Genomic DNA, 17,365 nt, shown 5'->3' on the forward strand with positions numbered 1-17,365 from the left:
ACCTAACAACAACAATTTGGTGACATTAATTACAGTCTTCAAGTTGTGCATGCGTTCTCATTCTCCTTTCCGAGTTGTGCCTCCCACGTTCACATAAATTCACTGCTCTCTGTAAATTTCCCTGTTTCTTGAGTTGCTGATGTATTTTTAAGTCCGTATGGATAGTTCTTTAAAAAGTCTAGAGTCCATGAGAATTTGAAATTCTGTTCTGCTTTCCCCCACTTCTCATCAAGATTCTTGTGTAGACTTATCAGAATGTTCAGTAATGGTAGCTGGGTACCATCCAGTTCCACATGGCAAAGGAGGAGGCATTTGTTCATGGAGGCAGTTACCTATACCTTCCATATCCTCTACCTTCTGTTGATCCAGGTAAATAGACCAATTGCTGTGCCTTGGATGGCTACTTGAAGCTCTAAAACCCCAGGCACTACACAAGGAACTAGGAGGTAGAACAGAGGCACTAAATATTTTATTAGGTCAGTTAGCTGGGATGTTTGGGAATAAATTTGAAAACCGTTAATCCATGTAGATTACTTCCGAGTTTCCCTGAAAAATAACTTTAAACTTAGTCTCTTAAATGATTATTTAAATCGTGAGGTCATGTAACAGAGCACACATTATTTATGTAGCAATAATAAGCGAACACTTATGTACCCATTACCAACTTAGGAGGCAGAACTTTACCAGCACCTTGTTAGCCACTCTGTGGGCCCCTGGTTAGATTTTCCTCCCTCTTCCTCTGGATAACTTCTGTGGTAATCATTGCCTTGCTTTTCTGGGGAGTTTTGACTGTTGAGTTGATTTCTTTTTGAACTTCATATAAATGAAATCATCCTATGTGTATTCTTTTGCCTTTTTTGGGACTCATCATGCTTTTGTTAATTATCTGTGCTGATTTTTACAGCTGTGTTTCATTCGTTTTCACTCCTATAGGGTGTTTCCGTATTTAAACAGGCCATAACTGATCCATTTTACTTTTGATAGATATATGGATTGTTGTTTTTGTTTTTTTATTCACAGATAATGCTTTCGTGAAATTCTTATCTTAGTGCTTACATATAAGACTTTTTCTTTCTCCTAACTACATGGGAGAATGTGTAGTAGGAAATGTGTGTTCAACTTTCCCAAGCAGTTCCAAATTGTTTACGTACCAATTTATACACCTACCAGAAGTGCACACAAGTTCTTGTTGCTCTGTGTCCTTGTCAACACTTGATATTATCCAACTTTATTTTTTTGGCCACTCTATTCTGGGTTATTCATAAGGTTTTCAGTGACTAAATATTCATATGCATGCGAAAGCTGGATAGTAAATAAGGAAGACTATAGAAGTATTAACGCATTTGAGTTGTGGTGTTGGAGGAGAATATTGAAAGTGCCATGGGTTGTCAAAAGAACCAACAGATCTGTGTTGGAAGCAGTGCAGCCAGAGTGCTCCTTGGAGGCCAGGGTGGCCAGACTTTGTCTCTCATACTTTGGACATATTGTCAGGCGGGACCAGTCGCTTGAGAAGGATATCATGTTTGGTAAGGTGGAGGGTCAGAGAAAAAGAGGAAGACCCCCAACGAGATGGATTGGCCAGTGGCAGCATTGATGGACTCAAGAGTGGCAACAGTAGTGAGGTTGGCCCAGGAGCGGGCAGTGTTTTGTTCTGTTGTGCATAAGGTCGCAATGAGTCACTACTGACTGGATGGCATCTAACAACAACAACAACAACAACATTGTGGGTAAGAACTATTAGTGAAGTTGGATGACAGATGCTTTGGTACATTTAGAACGTCGTAACTGTTTTCTACTGGCTTAACTTCCTTTGAAAGTAGCTCTGATCACTTCTAGGGCTGGAATACAGGTGTTTCAAAAACTGGTGGGGACAGTCATCAGTGTCAGAGTTTCACTTGTATTGCTGTCATTTTGATCTTGGAGATACCTTGGTGCCCATGGACAGTAATTGTTTTAGTGAAAATAATTGGTTGTTTTTTTCTTTTGTCTTTACTAATTCTTCTTTGGGGGGACCTTTTAGATGAGGACCTTGAGATTGAATTGGTTGAGGAAGAGCCTCCTTTCCTGAGAGGACACACCAAGCAGAGCATGGACATGAGCCCCATTAAAATCGTGAAGGTGAGAAACGCAGGGACTCTAACCTGAAATGTCAGTAGACTTGCAGGTTCCGATCTCACTCTGCTGTTGGCCTTCTCCCCTGTTGCCCTAGAACCCTGACGGCTCCCTCTCCCAAGCAGCCATGATGCAGAGCGCCTTGGCTAAGGAAAGGCGGGAGCTCAAGCAAGCCCAGCGGGAAGCTGAGATGGATTCGATTCCAATGGGACTCAACAAACACTGGGTCGATCCTCTGCCTGATGGTAGGAGCCTGGGAGTGGGATGTGAACTTGAAAGAAATATCTGTGTCTTCAGGTTCACAGGGAATGAGGGGCTCTGTACTGCAGGTTTAACCTCAACTTCGGTGTGGTGATTCCCCCCCTTTAGCTAAAGCATTTTTTTTTTTGTTCTTCTTTTCGAATGTGATTTAAACCAAAAATGTTTTGGAACCCTAGACAAATCGTTAGACTATTTGACTGTCTCTTCTAAATAACTAACTTTTCTGTATAAAAGTAGTAACCGCTTTTATATAGAAAATAAAGGTAAAGATAATACTGCTTTGAAACTTCCCTTTTCATGCATAATGATTTGATTATACAGTAACTTTTGGCTACTGGATAGTTATTAGCAAATATTTATTGATTTGTGGTAGGCAAATGGGATATAGTTTTAACTTAAACAGGCATGGTTCTTGTTTTTAGGCATGTAATTTAGTGGGAGAGACTGCTATTAATCAGATGTAGCACTCTGGGTTAACGCGCTAGACTGCAAAGCCGTTTGAACTGCAAAGTTGGCGGTTCAAGCTCCCAGTTGCTCCTCGGAAACCCTATACAGGGTCGCTATGGGTCGGAACCAATTTGACGGCACTTAACAACAAAAATGACTAAATAAATAAATAATTAAATTACAATCAGTTAAAATTCCATTATCTTTTTATTTCATTTTTCCACGAACTTCTGAAGTCTCTCATATAGATAGTGTTTTTGGCAATGAGCCACTTAGAAGAGACATTGACGTTGAGACCTGAAGGATGAATAGGACTTAGTTTGTCAAAATCCGGAGAGAGAGGGTGACGAGGAGAGTGTTCCAGGCCAAGGAGAACGCTGTGCTGGGCCATGAGGTGAGGAAGTCTGATGCGTTGGAGGAACTGAAGGAAGGCCTGTGGGCTGGAGTACAGAGAGCGAGGGGCCAAGTGATGGAGGATGAGGCTTGAGTGGCAGACCACAGCTTTGCAGATGGCATAAGGAATTGGGGGCTCAATTCTAAGTATGCAGGAAAATGCTGATAAGTTCTAATCAGGGGAGTGACATAAAGTTTCATTTCCAAAGTGTCTTGCAGAGTAGCTTATTTGTTTGGTTAGTAGATTTAAGCATACTTACATAATCTGTTTTTGCCATTAATTTTACAAAATTTTTGCATACCTGTATTATTGTTAAGTGCCATTGAGTCGGTTCCAACTCATAGTGATCCTTTTTGGAGCCATTAAAAATGTTTGTTCTTTTGCTCCTCCCTTAGTGTGGTACTGTAGGGTAAACACTGGACTGCTAATTGCAGAGTCTGCAGTTCAAACCCACCAGTCACTCTTCGGATACCCTATATAACAGCAGCAACAAATAGCCACAAATCCTAGGGTTAACCTTCAAAACATTTTGTTCAATGAAGGAGCCAGACATAAAAATCTACTTACTAGATGATTCCATTGATATGGAATGTCCAGAATAGGCAGATACATAGAGACAGAAAGTAGGCTAGTGCTTGCAGGGGCCGGGCAGAGTGGGGTACGCAGCTGCACATTTAAGTGATAGAAGTCGACTCAAATTAGATGATGGTGGTTCAACGTGGGGAATATACTAAAGCCTAGCGAATTGTACGGAGTCCTGGTGTGGCGCTGTGGGTTAATGCGCCACACTGCAGAGCTGTTTGAACTGCAAGGTCGGCAGTTCAAGCTCACCAGCTGCTCTCTGGAAACACTATACAGGGTTTCTATGGGTCGGAATCGACTCCACAGCACTTAACAACAACCACCACCAAATTGTACACTTCAAAGGGGTTACAACAGTGAATTCTACCTTATGGGAATTTTATGTCATTTGAATAAAAACACAAAAAAAGAATCCCAAGGTTTACACATTCTCATGTTCAGGTCTCCATTTCCCTCAACTGACCTTCCTTTTTTAAAATCAGGAGACATCGCAGGAGCAGCAGAGCACCACTTATTCCGGCCGCTCTCCTCCTTCTTTCCCCTAGTCCCCTTCCATATTCCCTTTTTTACGTTCATTTGTTCCTCTGAGTGTACTCCCTTTGGTCAAGGCTCAGTCTGAACCAAAATAACACAGTGTGGTGCCCACCTGCCATTTTGGTGTGTTTTTTTTTTGTCTTTGTGGCATCTGATGTAATGTGAGGAAAATACTAAGTTGCCCGCTTTTCTTTCCAGCGGAAGGGAGGCAGATTGCTGCGAACATGAGGGGTATTGGGATGATGCCCAATGACATTCCTGAGTGGAAGAAACATGCTTTTGGGGGCAACAAAGCATCTTATGGGAAAAAGACCCAAATGTCAATCATTGAGCAGAGGGAGAGCCTGCCAATCTACAAACTGAAGGAGCAGCTGGTCCAGGTGAGATGTCGGGATTTGATGTATTGATTTGGAAGTGGTGCTGTTGATAAGTGCTGCCCAGTCAGTTCAAGTCAGTTCCAGCTCCTAGCAATGGTTCTTGAGGAACGGCATAGGTTTGAACTGCTGCCCTTGTGATTAGCAGCCCAGTGTGTATTCTACAGTGCCATACCAGGACTTAGGAAGTAGGGGCTCTAGAAGAGGAAGTGCCACTTTAAAATTGCAGTTAGCTAGACAGGTGTGTGCTTATTTGAAGGAGCTTTTCCAAAAGGGATAGCAAAAACCTTAAAAGTTTCTAGATTTAAAAAAAATATGTTACTCTACAAATTTTCTTTGAGAAAGTAAATCTGAACTGGTAGTGGACTGTGGGGTCCATCGACGTGGACAAGGTATTTTGCTTTAGATGGACCAATAGCTCTGGGCAGTAAAAAAGATTGGAGGTATTCAACCAATGCATCCATATAGGCACATATTTCAAATGTTTGTTTGCAGATTATAGAGATACCTGATTTTAAGACCACTAACGCTTCCCCAAGAGTCCAGTTGTGGTACCTTAAGATAAGCACTGGACCACAAGATTGATCTGAACCATAAGGGCGATGGTTTCAACTTACCAGCGGCTCATCAGAAACTCTCTACAGGGTCGCTGTGATTCAGAACTGACTCAGTGGCACTTAACAACAATAACAACAAACCTTCCCCAAGGAATCCTGGTGGTCCTGTAGGATAAGCACTGGACTGCTAACCACAAGGTCAGCTGTTCAAACCTACCAGCTGTTCCAGGGAAGAGAGATGAGGCTTTCTGTACTTACAAAGATTTGCAGCTTGGGAGACCCTAGTCAGGCATCACGTGGTGGTGGAGTGGTGAGACTTTCCCCAAGACAGCTGCTAACTTTACTCATTTCCAGTGACCCTTCTCAGTGAGGCTTGTACAGATACAAGCAAGTGCACACATGTTTTATATATATTTACATAACGTATATGTTTATGTCGTTAAGTGCCATCAAGTTGATTCTGACTCATAGTGACCCTGTACAGAGTTTCTAAGGAGTGACTGGTAGGTTTGAACCGCTGACCTTGGCTGTTCAAACTAACCTTATGGTGGAGTCCTTACCCTCCAGCGCCACCCCAGGACTCCTGTATGTTTATTGTTGTTGTTAAGTGCATCGACTCAGTTCTGACCCATAGTGACCCTGCATAGGGTTTCCAAGGAGCGGCTGGTGAGCTTGAACCGCCAACCGTGTAGTTCAAATGACTTTGCAGTCCAGCACATTACCATTACCCTACAGCACCGTACCAGGACTCCGTATGTTTATAGAGAGTAGCATGTTACAAACGTGACTCTGCTTTTTGCTTTCCCATTTAATGCTGTCTCAGAGCTCGCTCTACATCCTTGTTTTCCTTAGTGCCTTTATAGTGCTTCAGTATGTGAGCAGGCTCTGGTTTATTTAGCTAGGTTCAGGTTGGTAGGTAGACTCCTGGTATGGCGCCGTAGGATCAGCACTTGACTGTGAACCATAAGGTCGGTGGTTCAAACTCCTTTGCTGCTCCTTGGAAACCCTATACAGGGTCACTATGAATCAGAACTGACTCAACAGCACTTAAAACCAACAGCATTAGTCGGCAGATTGGCTGACTTCAGTCCTTTGTTGTTATGCTTAGCAGCAGCATAAAACTGGAAATACAGAATAGGCTTATCTCTAGGGGAGAGGTACTGGAGATTTAAGAGCGGTGGTGGGAAGGAAGGCTTTTTTATTTATTGTTGAATTGTTTAATCATGTGCATGCAATAACTTTAAAAACATACATTGTCAGGTATATCTGTGTGGTGCTTTATGCTATTAGCAGTACTTTTTCTATAAATTTAAGAAAACCAGTATATATTCCTTGCAAAATAAATGAGTCAGTTAAAAGAATACCAGTAACGTGTAAAGTTTTTCATTTCAGTTATATATGCAATTAAAGAAAATAGAGCAGGGAAATTATTTAAACTCCCATTGCTCCTAGAAAATCATTACCAGCATTTTCCCTCCAAGATTCTTTTCTATGCATCATTAAAAATAATTTACAGCCTAGTTGTAGTCTAACCATATGTATAATATTACGTCTCCTTTCCCTCATTTTAGTGTTAGACCATGAACAGTATTTACTTTTCTCCAGAGTAACATGTAATGATTTTAATGACTATTTATATTCTGTGGTTTTCAGGCTGTCCATGACAATCAGATCCTGATTGTTATTGGTGAGACAGGATCTGGGAAGACAACACAGATCACCCAGTACCTGGCTGAGGCGGGCTACACATCCAGGGGCAAGATTGGATGTACCCAGCCCCGAAGAGTGGCAGCCATGTCGGTGGCTAAAAGAGTGTCGGAGGAGTTTGGTTGTTGCTTAGGCCAAGAGGTAACTCGGTAGTGAAGCTGCTGTAGAAATGCTAGAAGGAAATTATAAAAGGCCACGTCTCTTTATTTACTACTACTACTGCCCTTCTTCACAGGTTTCTCCTGCATCCCCTGATGTAGGGTTCTTAACAAATAGCAAATAATGATGTCATTGTTATCATTGGTCTGTTCAGGCACAAGTTCAGGCCAGACTTTGCTCTGAGGAACTCACTGCCCATCTAGTTGTAAATTGTATCCAGTTCATGGGCAGTGGTCTGACCCGACAGATCTTGTCTGGAGATACCTGATGACTGGTGTCTGAGGTTTCTTCCTGCTCTGCTCTAGGTGGGCTACACCATTCGGTTTGAGGACTGCACCAGCCCTGAGACGGTCATCAAGTACATGACAGACGGGATGCTGCTCAGAGAGTGCCTGATCGACCCTGACCTCACTCAGTATGCTATCATCATGCTGGACGAGGCGCACGAGAGAACAATTCACACTGACGTGCTCTTTGGACTGTTGAAAAAGGTAATTGGATGCCCGTCATGGTCCTCTAGCGGTGGGGCAGTTCTGCTCTGTCCCTGTAGGCTTGCTATGAGTTGGAAATGACTGGGCGGCAATGGTTAACCTGTTGGAAATGGGATTCCGGAAGAACCTGTGCTTTTCTGGGTAGTCCGTTGTTAGTAAAGCACTCCTGTCTCCCTCTAGACAGTTCAGAAGCGGCCGGACATGAAGCTGATTGTCACCTCAGCCACCTTGGATGCAGTGAAGTTTTCTCAGTACTTTTATGAAGCTCCCATTTTCACCATCCCAGGTCGAACCTATCCCGTGGAAATACTGTACACAAAGGAGCCTGAGACCGATTATCTGGATGCCAGCTTGATCACTGTCATGCAGATTCACTTAACTGAACCACCAGGTAAGGGAAAGAACACTCGTTTCTCTTAGGCCAAGAGAGAGTGTGTGGAATCTTTATTACTAGTCTCTTCGGTCATAGCTTGCATGTTTGAAATGGTGGTGGTAAAATTATTAATATTTTCACAACAGTAAAAAGAAAAATTTAAATACTATTGGTATGGAGAGGTAAACATAGCTCTTTGAACAAAGGGAGTCCTGGTGTGATGCCCTGGGCTCCTAGCTGCCAGCTTTAACCAGGTGGCAGTGTTTGTTTTCTTAGCTATCTAGGGCTGCTGTACCACTAACAGAAATCCCACAAGCAGATGACTTTAACAAACAGACCTTTATAATCTCACAGTTTTGGAAGCTTAGAAAGAGTCCAAATTCAAGATGCCTGCTCTAGAGGAGGGTTTTCTCTTCCTGTCGGCTCTGGAGGAAAGTCTTTGTTCTGCATACTTTTTATGTGGATTGACATCTCTCTTCCCATGGGTCTAGTAGGTTCTGAGCCCATGACTCCAGATCCCATGGACTCTCTGTGCTCCCAGCTCCTCTTTCTTGGTGGTGGCAAGGTCCCTCCCGTCTCCTTGCTTCTCTCTGCCCTTATGTCTTGTAAGATAAAAGGTGTGACTTAAGTGTAAGGCTCTGACAGAAGATACACCCTACACTTATCTGCCTCTTTAACATCTTTGTTGTTGTTGTTATTAAGTGCCATTGAATCGGTTCCAACTCATAGTGATCCCGTTAGTAGGGTTTCCAAGGAGTGGCTGGTGCGCTTGAACCACTGACCTTTTTGGTTTAGCCCAACCTTGTGGTCCAGTGCTTATCCTACAGTGCTGCACCAGGATGCCCCTTTACCATATGGAGGTTAGGGTTTATAACACATCCTAAAATGGAGGCTAATTAACATTAGATCTCCAATTGTAGGACAGCCACACAATACTGAAACCATGGCCTAGCCAAATTGACACATGTGTTTGGGGAACGCAGTTGAATCCATGATGTATGTATTTTCTATTATTTGAAATTCTGATAATGTCACTGTAGCCCTTATAGAGAGCACATGCATGCACATTTCAAACACACACACAGAGAATTAGAAGGTGAAGCTACACTTCTGTCTGTCTGTAGGTGATATCCTGGTTTTCCTGACGGGTCAGGAGGAGATCGACACTGCTTGTGAGATCCTGTACGAGAGAATGAAATCCCTGGGACCTGATGTTCCAGAGTTAATTATCCTCCCAGTGTACTCCGCCCTTCCCAGTGAGATGCAGACCCGGATCTTTGACCCTGCTCCACCTGGCAGCCGCAAGGTAACATTAGGCTACGGTGACGCTCCCTTGTGTCCTGAAAGCCTGGGGTATACAGCGAGCCAAAAGGGGGATTGCCCTTATATATTTTAGAGTCCAACATTATTTGAGGAATGGGGATCTTCTGTGTTATGCTTTTTCTGCTTCCTCCCCTTTTCTTTACCCAAGAAATCTTTATGGAGCACCTCCCATGTTTGGGGCTAGGCATTGCAGGGCTGCAGTGGCGCACACACCAGTAGAGAGGCCTTCAACAGTAAGTAGTGTGAACGTACTCCTGGTTCTGTGGATACCCAGCTGGGGAGCAGTCTTCTTAGAGGAAATAGGCTCTGAACTAGTCCTGAAGGATGTCTGAGTATTTTTGTAGGCAAGGAAGGCAGGGGGCATGCATTTGAAGTAGAGCAGGCTGTGAGCCCTGATGCCAGAGCATGACCAGCTTAGGAAGCTGTGTAGTTCCAATGACTAGAATTGATAGTACGAAGGGACTGCCAAAAGTTGGCTAGAAAATCACAGTATCTTTTCTTTTTTTTCTATTATTTTAAAATTCCATCTTTCCACAAAAGTATTGAAACCTTCTTGTATAGTAGGTACATGATTGGAGACAGCAGGATGGGAGACAGATGGATTTTTTTTTTTTTTTTTTAAGTATAATTCACATATAATACACAAAGGGACTTCATAAAGTTCATGGAAAAATGAAATGAGAAGATAATGGAATTTTTCAGTGAACTTTCTAAAACCCCTTCTTGTGTGTATATGTGTGTATTCACCCTTTTAAGTGTACACTTCAGTGTTTTTTAATATATCTACAAAACTGTGCAACCATCAATTTTACAACATTTCCATTTCCATCACCTCAAAAACACACCCTTTATCTCCATCCTCTTTGCTCAGTCCCTGGGAGCTACTAATTCCCTTTGGTCTCTGTGCATGTACCTGGTGAGGGCAGGGATGTGTGCCACTGAGTCGGCTCTAGCTCATATCTGCCCTCTAGGGTTTCCAAGGCTGTAAATCTACAGGAGCAGAAAGCCTCCTCTTTCTCCTGAGGAGCAGCTGGTGGGTTTGAATTGCTGACCTTGTGGTTAGCAGCCGAGTTCGTGCCTGTGCCTCATCTAGACGTTCTCTTACCATTGGAGTCCATCATGACTGGTTTCTTTCACTGAAAGTGCTCTCAAGTTTCACGCATGTTATCAGTTTTTCTTTTTATTGCCATTAACTTTTGTTTACCATTCATCACTTGGTAAACATTTGGTGTTTTCTACTTTTTGGCTGTTGTGACTAATGCTGCTATGAATACTCGGGTACAAGTTTTTGTGTGGACATAGACTTTCATTTTTCTTGGGTAGAAGAAGGATGGCTTTGAATAACATTGAAGAGTTAGAGTGAATAAGACCCAATGTGGGTGCCTGGAGATGGCAGGGAAGAGGGAAGGGAGAAGTCAGCGTTGACCTCCAGCTTTCTGGCTTGGACAACTGGGTGGAAGATGTTTCTGAGGAGGGCCATGTATGAGGTGGATCAGGTTTTTGGTAAAAGATGATGAGTTAGTCCTCGGTTTTGTTCCTGATGGTTGGATTTCTTTTCAAGCAAGGTTTCTGCAGCTCTGTAGCAGATCTAAGCCTTTTAGGGCTGGTAAAGATTCTAGCATGTTCTGGTGCCTCCTAGCAATGATTTTTCCAAGCAGTTGTGTTTTATTAGCTGAACCTCTGGGTGAAAGCACAGTGGCAGTGCCAAGCTGAGACTAATAATCTTTTGGATCACATATACTGCTGCACACATGCAACCCATGAAATTTCTCTCCTGTCTCATGGCTCGTTTTATGATCTGGGGGGAAAAAAAAAAATCTCTCATTCCACATACACGAACTGCCTATTTTGTAGTCCAGATGTCCCAGTGTGGGAAGGAAATCTCATTTTTGCATTGGCACGTGTGATGCCAGGAAGTCTCTGTTTTCCCAGGATGCTAGAAAATTAAAATTGTAGTAATCACCATTGGATCTAGAAAATGAGATACGTAGCCATTTGCACTAAATGAAATTGACTTTGATTGGCCTTAGCTTTTTTCTGTGCTACATCTCCTTCTCAGGTGCCATTCCTTCCCCACCCTAACCCTTAGCCTAAAGGAAGTGCCTCTTCGGCCCATTTGAGGTGGAGCTGGAATTCAGTGTCATCTTACATGTCTAGAGAAAGCCAGCCGCAGCTTCCTTTCTGAAGGTGTCTGAGTAAGAGCCCTGTTTCTTCCACCTGGGACTGAGTCAGGGCAGCTCAATCCTGCTGTGCCTCTGTCACCTATAGGTCGTGATTGCCACCAACATTGCAGAGACATCGCTGACTATCGATGGGATCTACTACGTGGTGGACCCGGGATTTGTGAAGCAAAAGGTTTATAACTCCAAGACAGGGATCGACCAGCTTGTGGTGACGCCTATTTCTCAGGTACGAATGTGTCTACCAGTTCTGAAAATCCTGGTTAGAACACTTTTGGAAATTTTGCGGGGGAAATGGGTACTCCGTATTTTGGTTTTCAAAAATGGGCTTTTAAGATACTGAGCATTTTCATGAAAAAGGAAGGGTTTATGGTGTTTTCCTTTAATCTTTTTCTATCTTTTCAACTGTGCATATGATAACCACTGGAATGCAAACCTCAATGTCAGCAGTTCAAGCCCACCAGCCGCTCCATGGGAAAAAGATGAGACTTTCTGTTCCCACAGAGATTTTAAACCTCGGAAACCCTATATGGGCTTGCTATGAGTCTGAACCAACTTGATGGTATTTAACAACAGCAGTATGATTTAATAATTATGATATATAGTGCAGATTTTACCTTTTTTTAAAAAAAAATTGTTTCCACCCAGAAGATGAAATACTTAGGAATAAATCTAACCAGAAAAACAAAAGACCTATACAAAGAAAACTACAAAATAGTACTACAAGAAACCAAAAGAGACAAAAATTGAAGAATATACCTTGCTTATGTATAGGAAGATTTAACATTGTGAAAATGTCAACATTACCCAAAGCAATCTGTAGCTAATAAGGCGATCGATCCCTATCCAGATTTCAACATTATTCTTTAAAGAGGTGGAAAAACTGATCACTAACTTTATATGGAAAGGAAAGAGACTTCGGATAAGCAAAGTAGAAGAACAAAGTTGGAGGCCTCTCACTCCCTCATCTTAGAATTTCTTACACAGCCACATTGGTCAAAACAGCCTGGTACTAGTACAACAAAAGATGCATAGATCAGTGGACCAGAATTGAGAATCTAGAAGTAAATCCATCCATATACAGTCAACTGATCTTTTGACAAAGGGCAAAACATATTAAACGGGGAAGATATAATCTCTTCAACAAATGGTGCTATCAAAACTGGGAATCCATTTGCAGAAGAATGAAGCAAGATCTGCATCTTATACCATGTATAAAAACAAACTCAACATGGATTAAAAACCTAAATGTATAAGGCCTAGAACTATGAAGATACCGGTGAAAAAACAGGAACATATTTAGAACTGCAAATACATGGCGAAAACACACTATCAAACATTCCTAAAAGTACACAGGCAATAGACAAACAGATGACTGGGACCTCCTACAAATCAGGCACTATGTGCATCTGAAAATTTCACCGAAAGGGTCAAAAGAGCCTATAGACTGGGAAAAATTTTTTTTACAACGACATACCAGACAAGGGACTATTCACTAAAATTTATAGAAAACTACAACACCCCTGCAAGAAAAAAACAAATAGCCAATTAAAAAAAATGGGTGCAGAACATGAACAGACAACTTCACCAAGGAAGACATTCAGGCAGCCAGTGAAGATATGAAGAAATGTGCATGATCATTAGCCACTGTTTGTTGTTAAATGCCTTTGAGTCAGTTCCGACTCATAGTGACCCTGTATAGGGTTTCTGAGGAGCAGGTGGTAAGTGTGAACTGATCTGGCATTTTACCCAACCTTTCTGTCCATTGCTATTTCTACAACATGACTCCATATAAGTCGTTGTTGTTAAGTGCTGTTGAGTCAGTTCCAACCCATAGCAACCCTGTATAGGGTTTCCGAGGAGCAGCTGGTAAGCTTGAACTGCCGACCTTGCAGTTCAGATGGCTTTGCAGTCTGGCGCATTAACCCACAGCGCCACACCAGGACTCATTAAAGAGATACAAATCTAAACAACAATGAAATAACGTCTTGCACCAGCATTAATAGCAAAGTTAAAAAAATAGAAAACAACAAATGCTGCAAGGGTGTGAAAAGACAGGGACCCTCTTACACTACTGGTGGGACTGTAAAATGTTTCAACCATGTGGGAAACTGTGACGCTTCTCAGAAAGTTGGAAATAGAAATACAGTATGACCCCAAATCCCTCTACGTGGTGTATATTCTCAAGAAGTACGAGCCAGGACGTGAGTAGATATATGCACGCTGATGTTCATCGCAGCCTAGATGCTCATCAGTGGACGAATGGATAAATAAACTTTGGCACATACCCAAAATGGAATACTACGCAAACTTGAAAGAAGAGTGATGAATCTGAAAAATACCTCATAGCATGGATGAACCTGGAGGACATTATGCTGAGTGAAATCAGTCAATCATGAAAGGGCAAATACTGTATGAGACAAGTACTGTAAAAGCTCAAGAAAAGGTTTTCATACTAAAAGAAACATTCTTTGATGGTTACTAGGGGTGGGAGGAATGGGAGAGTAATTCACTGGCTAGAGGGTAAACACGTGTTAATTCGGGTGACAGGTAGGGCAATATACAAGAAGATGGAGGGTGGCAGAAGAATGAAGACATAGGGAGGTATGCAAGGGCTAAAGGTTAAAGAGGATACAGCTAAGTAGTGATCTGTATACAACTTTGGAACAACAATGTTCTGTGGGTAGATACATGGACAGAGACACAGGCTGAATGGGTATATATATACATATATGTATATATCCCACAAATATATGAGTTTGAGAAAGAATATTTGTAGATGGGTATTTTTACTTTTCCCGCAAACACAACTATGAATGTGGTGGAGCATATAGTGGGCAAAATGATGAAAGGAAAAAAAAGTATTCGGTTTTTGGTGGAAGTTTACACAGCAAATTAGGTGTATTTGTGTTCCCAAGGTATGTAGGGTTGTATCCTTTAACCATACTTATTCCATCAGTATGCTGAGCAAATAATCCGACAAGCTGGATTGTATGAAGAAGAATGTGGCATCAGGATTGGTGGAAGACTCATTAACAACCAGAGATAGGCAGATGATGCAACCTTGCTTGCTGGAAGTAAAGAGGATTTGAAGTAGCAATGAAGATCAAAGCCTACAGCCTTTATATGGATTGTAGCTTAATGTAAAGAAACAAAAATCCCTACAGCTGGACCAGTAAATAACAAGATAAATGGAGAAACGATTGAAGTTGTCAAATAAATCAATTGACGTATTGTATTAGGTAAATATGCTGCTGCAAAAGACCTTTAAAGTGTTCAAGAGCAAATATGTCGGTTTGAGGACTAAGGTGTGCCTGACCCAAGCCATGGTGTTTTCTGTTGCCTCATATGCATGTGAAAATTGGACAATGAATAAGGAAGACCATAGCAAAATTGACGTATTTGATTTATGTTTAAAGTATCATAGACTGCCAGAAGAACAAACAACTCTGTGTTGGAAGAAGTACAGCTAGAATGCTCCTTAGAAGCCAGGATGGCCAGACTTTGTCTTTTATACTTCAGACATACTATCAGGAGGGACCAGTCTCTGGAGAAGGACGTCATGCTTGGTAAAGTGGAGGGTCATGAAAAAAAAGGAAGCCACCCTCCCTCCACCCCCCAGCAAGATGGACTGATACCTTGGCAGCAGCAATGGGCTCAAACGTAACAACTGTGAGGATGGTTCAGAACCAGGCAGTGTCTTGTTCTGGTGTACATCGGGTAGCTATGAGTCGGAACCAACTCAACAACTAACAACTAACAGCAACAGCACAAATAGTTCTGAGATTGCCCGTAATCTTTAGTGTTTCAACATTTAAAAGTCCCATAGAGCTTGAGTTTTTCTAAGTTTGAATTCCCTATTACTCTAGATTATCCAATTTAGATGGTATGATCATATTTTTTTAAAGTATGTAGCCACAGATATCTAAGATAATAGTAATTCATGAGATAGTTGTTTCCTCAGTAATTTATGGAATAGTTTCCTGCCTAAATTACATTTTTAAAAGGAATGAATTCCGTCATCCTTTTTAGAACAGCTTGGCAGCAATCTATCAAAGGTTTAAAATTTAATTCTCTAACTTAACAGTTCAATTTCTAGGAACATATGTGAAATTTAGAAATGACTAAACACATATCCCCACCACTCGTCTGTCAGTTTGTCGTACTATGGTGGCTTGTGAGTTGCTGTGATTCTGAAAGCTAGGCCACTGGCACAACTCAATGAAGAGAAACAGCTGTAAATATCCATTGAAAATCGGAACATGGAATGTACGAAGTATGAATCTGGGAAGATTAGAAGTTGTCAAAAATGAAATGGAACGCATAAACATCAATATCTTAGGCATTAGTGAGCTGAAATGGACTGGTATTGGCCATTTTGAATCCAATGACCACATGGTTTACTATGCCGGAAATGACAAATTGAAGAGGAATGGTGTTGCATTCATTGTCAAAAAGAACATATCCAGATCAGTCACGAGGTACAACGCTGCCTGTGATAGGATAATATCCATGTGCCTACAGGGAAGCCCAGTTAATACCACTATTATTCAAATTTACGCACCAACCACTAAAGCCAGTGCGGATGAAATAGAAGAATTGTACCAACTTCTTCAATCTGAAATACATCAAACATGCAGTCAAGATGTATTGATCATTATTGGTGATTGGAATGCAAAGGTTGGGAGCAAAGAGGAAGGATCAGTAGTTGGAAAATATGGTCTTGGTGATAGAAATGATGCTGGAGAATGCATGATAGAACTCTGCAAAATCAATGATTTGTTCATTTCAAATACATTCTTTAGACAGCATAAGAGATGACTATACACATGGACCTCACCAGATGGAACACATAGAAATGAAATTGACTACATCAGTACAAAGAGACAATGGAAAAGCTCCATCTCATCAGTCGAAACAAGGCCAGGGGCAGACTGTGGAACACAGTCAATTACTCATATGCAAATTCAAACTGAAGCTGAAGAAAATGAAAACAAGTCCACGAGAGCCAAAATAGAACCTTGAATGTATCCCACCTGAATTTAGAGATCATCTGGAGAACAGATTAGATACATTAAACACTAAAGACCAAAGACCAGAAGAGTTGTGGGATAACATCAAGAACATCATACATGGAGAAAGCAAAAAGTCATTAAGAAGACAAGAAAGAAGGAAAAGGTCAAAATGGATGTCAGAAGAGACACTGAAACTTGCCCTCCAGAGTAGAGATGCTAAAGCAAATGGAAGAAATGAGGAGGCACAAGAGCTGAACAGAAAATTTCAAAGATCAGCTTGAGAAGATAAAGCCAGATATTACAACAAAATGTGCAAAAATCTGGAATCAGAAAACCAAAAAGGAAGAACATGCTCAGCATTTCTCAAGCTGGGGGAACCGAAGAAAAAAATTCAAGCCTTGACTTTCATTACTGAAAGATTCTCTGGGCAAATTATTGTTGAATGGTACAGAAAGCATCAAAAGAACATGGAATACACAGAGTCACTGTACTGAAAGGAAATGATAAATGTTCAACCGTTTCAAGAGGTAGCTTATGATCAAGAGCCAATGATAGTGAAGGAGGAAGTCCAAGGTACACTGAAGGAGTTGGCAAAGAAGAAGGCACCAGGAATTAATGGAATAAAAACTGAAATCTTTCAAGAAAGTGTGGCGGCACAGGAGGTACTCACTCATCTCTGTCAAGAAATTTGCAAGACAACTATCTGGCCAACTCATTGGAAGAGATCCATATTTGTGCCCATTCCAAAGAGAAGTGACCCAATGGAATGCGGAAGTCTTCGGACAATCTCTTTGATATATCCCATGTGAGTAAAGTTTTACTAAAGGTAATACAGAAACGGCTGCAAGCATACATT

General features: G+C 41.6%; 1 protein-coding gene across 1 annotated transcript in view; it reads left to right on the forward strand.

Moving 5' to 3' along the window:
- DHX8 (DEAH (Asp-Glu-Ala-His) box polypeptide 8) overlaps nucleotides 1-17,365 on the forward strand; it is a 39,276-nt gene that overhangs the window by 13,332 nt on the left and 8,579 nt on the right. The window contains exons 10-17 of the mRNA XM_006832705.1: nucleotides 2,021-2,118; nucleotides 2,210-2,357; nucleotides 4,529-4,710; nucleotides 6,915-7,109; nucleotides 7,433-7,618; nucleotides 7,799-8,009; nucleotides 9,116-9,297; nucleotides 11,583-11,723. Of these exons, the coding sequence (XP_006832768.1) occupies nucleotides 2,021-2,118; nucleotides 2,210-2,357; nucleotides 4,529-4,710; nucleotides 6,915-7,109; nucleotides 7,433-7,618; nucleotides 7,799-8,009; nucleotides 9,116-9,297; nucleotides 11,583-11,723 (1,343 nt within the window). The remainder of the gene's footprint in view (nucleotides 1-2,020; nucleotides 2,119-2,209; nucleotides 2,358-4,528; nucleotides 4,711-6,914; nucleotides 7,110-7,432; nucleotides 7,619-7,798; nucleotides 8,010-9,115; nucleotides 9,298-11,582; nucleotides 11,724-17,365) is intronic.

The sequence above is a fragment of the Chrysochloris asiatica genome, unplaced genomic scaffold (genome assembly GCF_000296735.1).
Source record: "Chrysochloris asiatica unplaced genomic scaffold, ChrAsi1.0 scaffold00007, whole genome shotgun sequence".
In the NCBI taxonomy this organism is placed as follows: Eukaryota; Metazoa; Chordata; class Mammalia; order Afrosoricida; family Chrysochloridae; genus Chrysochloris; species Chrysochloris asiatica.